This window comes from Charadrius vociferus, unplaced genomic scaffold (assembly GCF_000708025.1).
Source record: "Charadrius vociferus isolate BGI_N301 unplaced genomic scaffold, ASM70802v2 scaffold340, whole genome shotgun sequence".
In the NCBI taxonomy this organism is placed as follows: Eukaryota; Metazoa; Chordata; class Aves; order Charadriiformes; family Charadriidae; genus Charadrius; species Charadrius vociferus.
In genome coordinates, this window is record NW_009646631.1 from 1,227,090 (window position 1) to 1,235,880 (window position 8,791).

At 38.4% G+C, this 8,791-nt stretch overlaps 1 protein-coding gene across 1 annotated transcript; it reads left to right on the plus strand.

The window, feature by feature from the left end:
- The first annotated feature begins 6 nt into the window (after positions 1-6).
- NEK2 (NIMA-related kinase 2) lies at positions 7-8,173 on the plus strand. The gene is made up of 9 exons (XM_009888308.1): positions 7-32; positions 211-428; positions 1,555-1,792; positions 2,481-2,563; positions 2,806-2,932; positions 3,755-3,974; positions 4,976-5,030; positions 5,113-5,183; positions 7,693-8,173. The coding sequence occupies exons 2-9, from the start codon at positions 244-246 to the stop codon at positions 7,914-7,916; spliced, it is 1,203 nt and encodes a 400-aa protein (XP_009886610.1). The 5' UTR covers positions 7-32; positions 211-243; the 3' UTR covers positions 7,917-8,173.
- Positions 8,174-8,791: the final 618 nt, after the last annotated feature.

Consider the following 8,791-nt stretch of genomic DNA (forward strand, 5'->3'; position numbering starts at 1 on the left):
GCCGCAAGGTGCGCCGCAAGGCCGACGGCAAGGTGAGGCGGCGGTGGAGGTGGTAGCGGTAGGGGCTGCGGGACCGTAGCGGTGCCGTTGCTGTCGGTTTGAGCCGCGTGCTGGTGGGTCTCCGAGATAACCCTCTCTTCACCACGGCAGAGCTCTGGCTGGTGGATAAGGCTCTCCCTAAGGTGGTTTTTAATCTTTTCCTCTCCCTAGATCTTGGTATGGAAGGAGCTCGACTATGGTTCGATGACAGAGGCAGAGAAGCAAATGCTTGTTTCGGAAGTGAATTTGCTTCGTGAGCTGAGGCATCCCAATATCGTCCGGTATTATGATCGGATCATTGACAGAAGCAGCACAACCCTGTACATCGTGATGGAATACTGTGATGGTGGTGACCTGGCTAGCTTAATTGCAAGGTGCACAAAAGAAAGGCAGGTGGAAGCTGTTTGTGGCAATTTTGGAGTGTCTTGTGCAATCAAAAGAAAAGTGAAATGTATCTCTTCTCAATAACTTCTGAACAACTTTATATTTAATCCTTTGGACCCAACAACTCTATTGAAATGTGAAAAGTTTTGTACAAAATTACAGCACTGGTGGGAATTGTGCTAATGAATGCACCAGCTGATTGGATGTCTATGTTGAAACAGTGAAAAAACAGCTGTCTTATGAGGCAGAAGCTGTTGGAAGGGTTTCTGGATGCAATGCTATGCATGGGATTGAAAACATAAACCAGCAAGTCATGGTTCCTGCAGATAGGTAGCTTCATCTGTGGATTCTTCTGGCTTGCCCATCAGTAAAACCACTTGTACCCTATTTTTTGTTAGAACACCAAAACACATAAAAGGAAAAAATTATTTTGAACATGATGTTAAAAGCTATTTTATGTGCCTGCATATAAAGGTTGTGGAGACACCAAGTTGATAAGACTTCACCTTGTTCTAATCTTAGACTTAGCAGCCTATGTCTTAAGTATAATATCAGTTTTCACATTCTTAAGATAAACAAGTACCTGATACCATGTGTGTTACTTTGAGAATAGTCTAAAATGGTACTGCAGCTGCCCCCAAACATCAGTGTTTTCATTTAAGGAAGGTTATATTAAAAAACAGTCCTGTCTTAGCTCTCTTGTTGTATGTTGCTCATTATTTAAGGTCCCTTTCAATCTAAACAATTCTATGATTATAAACAGTTGACAAGATACTGTTATGATAAGTAATCAAAGGGACAGACCTCATCACAAAAGTATCAAACTGATATTTGTGTAGTAAGTAGTGGAAATGCTGCATATTTGTTAGACTCTTTGGGGGAGGAAGGAAATATTGCAGTGATATTGCAGCAGAAATCTAGATGTCCTCTAATGTATTTGGAGTGATTTCTTTAAATTTCCATTTTTAGAATAGCATATGTAGATGCCTGTTGCTGTTACCTTTCTGTAAAGGTGCTGGTGTTGATTCAGTGATGTTTTATAACAATAATGCTTAAAAAGTTACGGCACTAAGACTGGCAGCAACTACTTAAACTTATGTATGCTTTTATTAAACAATGTTCATCTTTCAGGCATTACTTGGAAGAAAGCTTTGTTCTCCGAGTATTGACTCAATTGACGCTGGCCTTGAAGGAATGTCACAGACGGAGTGATGGTGGAGTCACTGTGCATCGTGACCTAAAACCAGCAAATGTCTTCCTAGATAGCAAGCAGAATGTGAAACTTGGAGACTTTGGACTGGCTAGAATATTGCACCATGACACCAGCTTTGCCAAAACATTTGTTGGAACTCCATATTATATGTCACCAGTAAGACCTCCCTTCTGTGCCTTATCTTCCCTTTTCTCTCTCCAAGTTCTCTGCAGTGTTGGTTTCAGAGTCTGTGAATGTTTGGAAGGTTTTAGTGAAGTTACTAGTCTTAAATGCAGGTGACTCTTCTCATAGTGTATATGTTCTGGAGGCAAGGTTATTTTGCAGTTCTCTTCATCTCTGTTCTTCCCCACACCATCACTACCTTCTAATTTAAGTTGTTCTTCACTGTACAAGTTTTGATATGTTCTTGGAATATTAGATGTTGGAGTATATTGTTCCTAAAAAGGAACGGGGAGGCTAGAGCGCTTTTATGTTTCATAGTGTTAAGGTAAAGAGCTTATTAAATTACCTCTTGATGACAGGATTTTAATTTGTAGTGGAAATGAGCAAGAATGAGTTATTTCCCTGATATGGTGCATTTTGTGTGGGAAAGACTAACGTTGACTGAAATATGGAGTTGATACAACTGAAGATTTGTGCAGCACTTCAGTCTTCTACAGTGTAGTACTGCCATAAATTCTTAAAATCCTGCTAGTAAGAGTAGATGTGGAGATTAATTGAGATGGAATCTTAAAAGTAACCCCAGTAAGTAGTAGCTTAATTTGGGTTTGAACAGTAACTGATGATCCCGCAATAGCAGAATGATGTCTTAGTTAATGATACTAAGATTGTTCTCTTTCTTTAGGAACAAATGAACCACATGTCATACAATGAAAAATCTGACATCTGGTCTCTAGGATGTCTCCTGTATGAATTATGTGCTCTCTCGTAAGTAAAGTGGTAATGAATGTGGAAACATAGCTGTTAATGCATGTATGATTACATTTTGTATAGATGAAAGCTTAAAGGTTTCAGAGACTAGTTAGGACTAGATTTTTATTTCTGTATTGGTCTTTACATTAGGTAGTCAAAACAAGTCTTTGATTGCATCTTCTTAGTCTGATACTTTTAAATCAAAATAAGTCCTGTAAAACTAGTGGAAAAAAACAAAGAAAAATGTTCTTTTTCAGGCCTCCATTTAGAGCTTACAACCAAAAGGAGTTGGCAGAAAAGATAAGGGAAGGGAAGTTCAGACGAATACCCTATCGTTACTCAGATCAGTTGAATGAACTTCTCAAAGAGATGCTGAATGTAAAGGTAAGAATCAATTACTAATTTTTCCACCTATAACTTTAACTAGTACCGAAATACTAGCTTTTCTCAATTATGAAACAAACTGATCTGAAGTAGTGGTTGCTATCACCTTGTCACTGGCAATATCCCTTGTAGGGGAAGGAGGGAGGAATTGTACTTTGAGTCCATTAACCAAAGGCAGCAGCTCAAGTGTTATGCCAGGTTCACAGGATGAAAAAGACTGTCTCAACATTGGCTTATACAGAGTTTCCTAACACCACGCTTAACAAGGCCTTATAACTTCAGGGTGAAAATGGTTCCAGTGTGTCTGGAAGTTGGAAGGGGTTGTTTTGTCTTCATTTCAGATTTTGCTTTATATGGCTAATGTATAGTTTGGCCCACATGGCTGGTGTGGGGGTGTTGAAGAACACTGCATGGCATAACAAAGCTGTAATGAGAACCTAAGTCTCCAACAGGTATGGGCCCTTCAGGAATCAAGTGACAGATAGAGATCCAGAGTGTTATTTCCAGAATCTACTGACAGTTGCCTCTGTAAGCTTGCCACCCTATTCTGGCTCTGCAAGGAGTTGAGTGCCTGGGCTGGGTCAGCCCAGTTTCTGGAGCTGAAGGCTGGTAGCAGCCTCCTCCCTTAGCTTTTGTCATCTGGTTGTGCTACTGTCCTGGTCTGAGGAGCTACCCCTTCCTAACTCCTTTTTTCCTCCAACTTCTTCACTGTATAGCACCTCAGCTGGTTTCCACCTATGGTGTGTCTTGCTTGGGAAATCCCTGGCCTTAATATTTCTTGGTGGAAGATCATGGAACCTGTTGGTAATGTCTTTCCTTTAGGATTATTGCCGACCTTCTGTTGAAGATATTCTGCAGCACCCCTTGATAGCAGACTTAGTGACAGAAGAACAAAGACAAAATTCTGATAAAAGAGGCTGGAGATCATGGGAGGCAGAAAGGCTGCAGCATTCAGATGCTGCAGTGAATGAGCTGAAACGGAAGGAACAACAATTACAGGAGCGCGAACAAGCCATTAAAGAGAGAGAGCGACGTTTGGAGCGTATGATATTCCACTTTGGGAAGTGGGTGGCAATGGGATTCTGATTCAAAAGAATAAGTGTGGAGGAAGGAAAGGTAGACAGTTTTCAAAACCCTCATTTTAATGCACTAGGATATTGTACTCCTGCATTCACTACTAGAATTATATCTAAAGACTGAAACAAGAATGCTTGGACTTACTCATCTATACTAGTTCTTGTTTTAAGTTACTAAGATATAATTGGCAGTTTGGATATAGAAGTCTGGTTTGGGAAGATTATTAAATGTGAGTTGCAGTTAGGAAAGTATACAGAAAAATAGGGTCTAAATATATTCTGCACTGTGCAGTGTAGGTTGCTCTTTATCTACTCTGTAGGTTAACATTGGCTATGCTAATGTGTAACCTGAGGTGAACATGATGTTGAAGCAAAATATGCTTGAGTAAACTGTCAACTGCTTTTATAAAAGCTGCACCCTACAGGTAGCTTACCTGTGAAACTATAGATGGCTGGTCTTCAGGTGTCGGGATTTCCTGCCCACATAAAATATCTCTGTGTATGCAGTAGGCTCTGTAATACAGATTTTAACCATATATATTGCTTACTGAGCCTGAATAACAGCTGCTGCTGCTAATAGGATGTTTAGTTGCAGCTGAATTATAGTATCTGGTATCTAAATATTTATATCTGGTATCGTGTGTGCCACCAGTTAATGTGCAGAATAGAAAACTGCTATAGCTTCATTGTTGCAGATATGGCAGAGTTGGGGGTGCGTGGGAGGGGCACAGGGAAGAGCATGCCTGGCATTTCACATTTCAGAGTACTTGTCCAGTGCTTTATCAGAGCATTGATAAAGGTGTATCTACACAGCAGTTATCTTTTGTTTAGAGCCATAGAAGCACAAATATGGGTGCATCTGACAGGCTATTACTAATTTTTTTTCAAGAAAATCCATCATGCACAATCACTCTAACTTTACCACTTACATTTTTAACACCACATACTACTATATTTCTACTTCCAGAGAGAGAACGGGAACTCTGTATTCGAGAGAGACTGGCAGAGGACAAACTTGCTAGGTATCCTACTAACCTATAATTGCCTAGATTAGGAACTCTACAACCTTTCAACAAAAAGCTTAAACCTCTCTTTTCAAAACAGAGCTGAAAACCTGATGAGGAACTACAATATCTACAAACAGCAGAGGACATTAGCTTGTGCAGATGGTCCAGGTATGAAAATATACAAGAAGCCACTTACACTGGTAAACGTAGGCTGGTATGACCAGAAGAATGCCCCCGATGCTCAACATGCTGTACCTAGTCACATTGTAGCAATGCAAACCCCAATTATCTCTTCGTGGTTGAGAAGAGACTTTTGATTTTCTACTTTGTGAAAAGACTTTGAGGAATGATGCTCAACCATGAGTGTGATTTGTCACTGTCAGCACTGCAGTCTTATGCTGTTTTGAAAATTGGATTCTTGTGGTAAGCTAATGGAAGTGCTGACTTGTAACCCAAACTTTTCTCAGAGCTGCACTGATTTTATTTATGGATGTCTTTCTATAGACCTTTGATTTAGTTCATTTTAATAAAATTGCACGTGTCTAATCATTTCAGCTTTAGTTTAACTTCCAAAAACTTCAAGGTGGGAAATAATATTTGTTGCAAGTTACCCAGCTGTGGTTGGTGTATCATATAAGCTCTGAAGAATACAAACTGCTCCAGTTTAACTCGCTAGGAAAAAAAAATCCAAAGCTTTGAAAATGTGCTATAATGCTTCCTGACTACCTGTAGTCCAATCTGTTTTATAGTAATTACCCCATAAGTATCTCACACTCACTTTGGCCTTGGTTGTTCAGTCATCACTATCATAAGAGGAAGTATCAGCTGTTCATTGCACTCATTGTTTAATAGTAAAAATGATTTGAGTATCTAAGTGCATTTTGAAATATAGGTGGGATATTAAATGGCTGGGTCCTAAGTAGTACTCTAGAACAAATAAATGTGAACATCCTTTAACATGCAGCAACAATCTCCTCATTCAGTTTTGGTCAGACAAAGCAAAATAAGCATGTCCCTGCCTCTAACACAAATAAAACTGAAGTTACTTTTTTTTTTTTTTTTCAAGAAGGTGCCTATCACAGCAGGAAAGAGCACACCAGAAGTTAGTGTTACTTATGCTATTTCTAACATTCCTGTCAATTTTTAGAATTCTACCTGTTTGACTTTGATACATTAAAGAACATAAAATTAAGAATAAACTTGCCTCGGGCTAGTTGCTGCTACCACTAGATGACTGAAGGTAAATGAGCTTCACCATTTGCCTCTGTTCTGCATCTCTTGCCCCTATCTTTTGACCTTAACAGGCTTATTAATTTTTGAAGATTCACAAAACCACTTTGAGTAGCTAATGCCTCAAGACAGACAATGCAGAAAAGTGAATAAAGTTATTACAAGACTGAACAAATCTTGCAATATCTGTAGACCAATTGATTAAACACTTGTCACATTTGCTACTCTTCCAATTCATTCCATGGTACTCTTGTACTATTGTTTCTAAAATTTTCCCTGTTCAGTGGGAAATCAGTGGCTCTTCAATACGCTACCAAGATCACTTGCTTATGTTACCTTCAGTTGCTCAAATACTGCTGTATTTTTCACAACTGGATTGCATCTCACATGTCTCTTGGATCCCTAATTTCTCCTCAAAGTCAGTTGTGTGGTTTACTTCACAGTAAAATGGAATACCAAAATCCTGATTTCTAGGTGTCCTAGATGTAATCCTATTTTTGCAGGGATTTTTCTGACTCTTAGGGAAGGCTTTACTGTTAAAACAGATAGAGCTTACTAATATGAAACTACAAGATGCTGAAACGTTCACTGGCCTCTGCACTTTGGGCCTTCTCCCTCTTTTGTGCTTACTGCATCCTTGCTCTAGCTTAGTGAATTGAAAAATAGGGCTTCAGCAGCACTAATATTAGTTCAGTTAGACCTTTGATAAAAAAAAATAAAAATAAATCGCATCCTAAGTTGAGCCTTGTGAACTTGGCTCTTATAAGAGGCAACTCAGCTGTTTTAATAGCTTTTGATGGTAATTTTTGTACCCTGTATCATTAGAAACAAAACAAACTATCTGCCTTTTGATTGTGGACATTCTATAGAGCTAAAGCATAGCTATACTATGAAAATTCCTGTTCTAGAGGCTGCAGTGAAAGTAACTTTAATTTTTATCACATTTAAACACATTATTCATCAGGTCAGAGCCTAGTTTGTACCACATTGACTTAGTACAAGGATAGAGTTGGAATAATGTGGGTAATGTCGAAAAACCACTGGATGAGCTGGGTCTGCCCCTGCTACGAAGGAAAGACAATTTTTTTTGGTAGCTAAAAGCCTGATTCTCTATTTCCCTGTGGAACTGGATTATGTTACTGTTTAATTTTTGTCCTTTAGAAAAAACGCTGTGTCTTTTCCTTGTGGCAACTAATATTTACTTAGGTATTTGGAGGTGCACCCTAGAAACTACAATCGCATATATCCTTTTACCACAATCATTTAAAAGTCTTGTTTTCAATTTTTCCTTATAAAATGGAAAAAAATTGTTGCTATGAACTGAAATGCATTTAGTTAGTTACTTAAAGCCATAGGTAGATAGAAAAATGGGTAAAGGGGCTAAAAGACCTAAGCAATAAATGTTGAAAGATGCACTAATTCATTATTTATCTTTCGATTTCTTAAGATAATGCACTCCTGCCCTTTTCTTCAACCAAGAAGAAAGTACACTTTGATGGAAGTGAAGAGAATGCTGTGTCTCCTGTTAATTTGGAAAACTATCCCCTTTCTAAAGGGAAATGCTCTGATCTCAAAAAACGTCTATATGCTGCAAATCTACGGGCTCAAGCACTGTCTGAACTGGAAAAAAACTATCAACTAAAGAGCAGACAAATCTTGGGCATGCGCTGAAACTGTAACCGATGTAAAGTATTTAACTTTTAGAAGTTGATTAAATGTATAGGAAGATACTTGTGCCTCCCTCTTTTAAGCTGGAACCTACCGAAAAAATTATTTTAACAGTTGTTATACAAATTCTTAATCTGCGATAGGTAGTTCATGATAAAGGCATAAGAGATTATATTAAGAAAACAGGTAGTTTTGATACCAAATCAAACAAACTGAATGAACTCTATTATTAAATTAAAAATAGCTTGGTCCTTCTGTTTACCATACATTGCTCTTCTGAAAATATAGAGTGAACATTGTAAAACAGATTATTTTAAATCTGGTGTGAAAAACTTTTCAGATGAAAAATGTACAGAGATTCACAATCTGTAGGTTAAAATGATGCTGTAATGTACAGTACTTGATATAAGAAGTATTGATATTTTGTATGCGTGGAAAAACTGGCTTTTTGTCTGCCTTTGTAAATATTTTTAACTATCAAAAGAGCAAAAAAAGATTTTATGCTGTTTCTTCCTACTAAGTAGGTGACCTATCAAAGCAGACTACTTTTAATTTAATGTCTTTGATAATGAGTGGGATGGGTCAGCTTAGCATAGTTGATAAGTTTATCCTCCTTTCTGCCTGGGCAGCTGAATGGCTTGTCCATCAGCTCCTGAAAGGCCTGCTTCAGGGCAGAGCATTTGAAATAACACCTTCTTTGGTCTGCTTTGAAACTGTGCCATAAACGGATTCCCTGAAGCTGCTGTCCTGCATGGGAGACCATCCAGGGTATTAGCACCTGTGTTTGGGGTGAGGCAATTGTACTTTGAATAGTAAATCCTTATATTTCTTGAAGCTTATGAGGTATCTCCATCTTTCCCTTCACAATGCTCTGCCAG

Excerpts from the sequence above, each read along its gene's own strand:
- NEK2 (XM_009888308.1), top strand. The coding sequence starts at position 244 with ATGACAGAGGCAGAGAAGCAAATGCTTGTTTCGGAAGTGAATTTGCTT. Across the intron at positions 2,564-2,805 it reads TATGAATTATGTGCTCTCTC|GCCTCCATTTAGAGCTTACA; the intron begins GTAAGTAAAGTG and ends GTTCTTTTTCAG. Across the intron at positions 5,031-5,112 it reads GCAGAGGACAAACTTGCTAG|AGCTGAAAACCTGATGAGGA; the intron begins GTATCCTACTAA and ends TTTTCAAAACAG.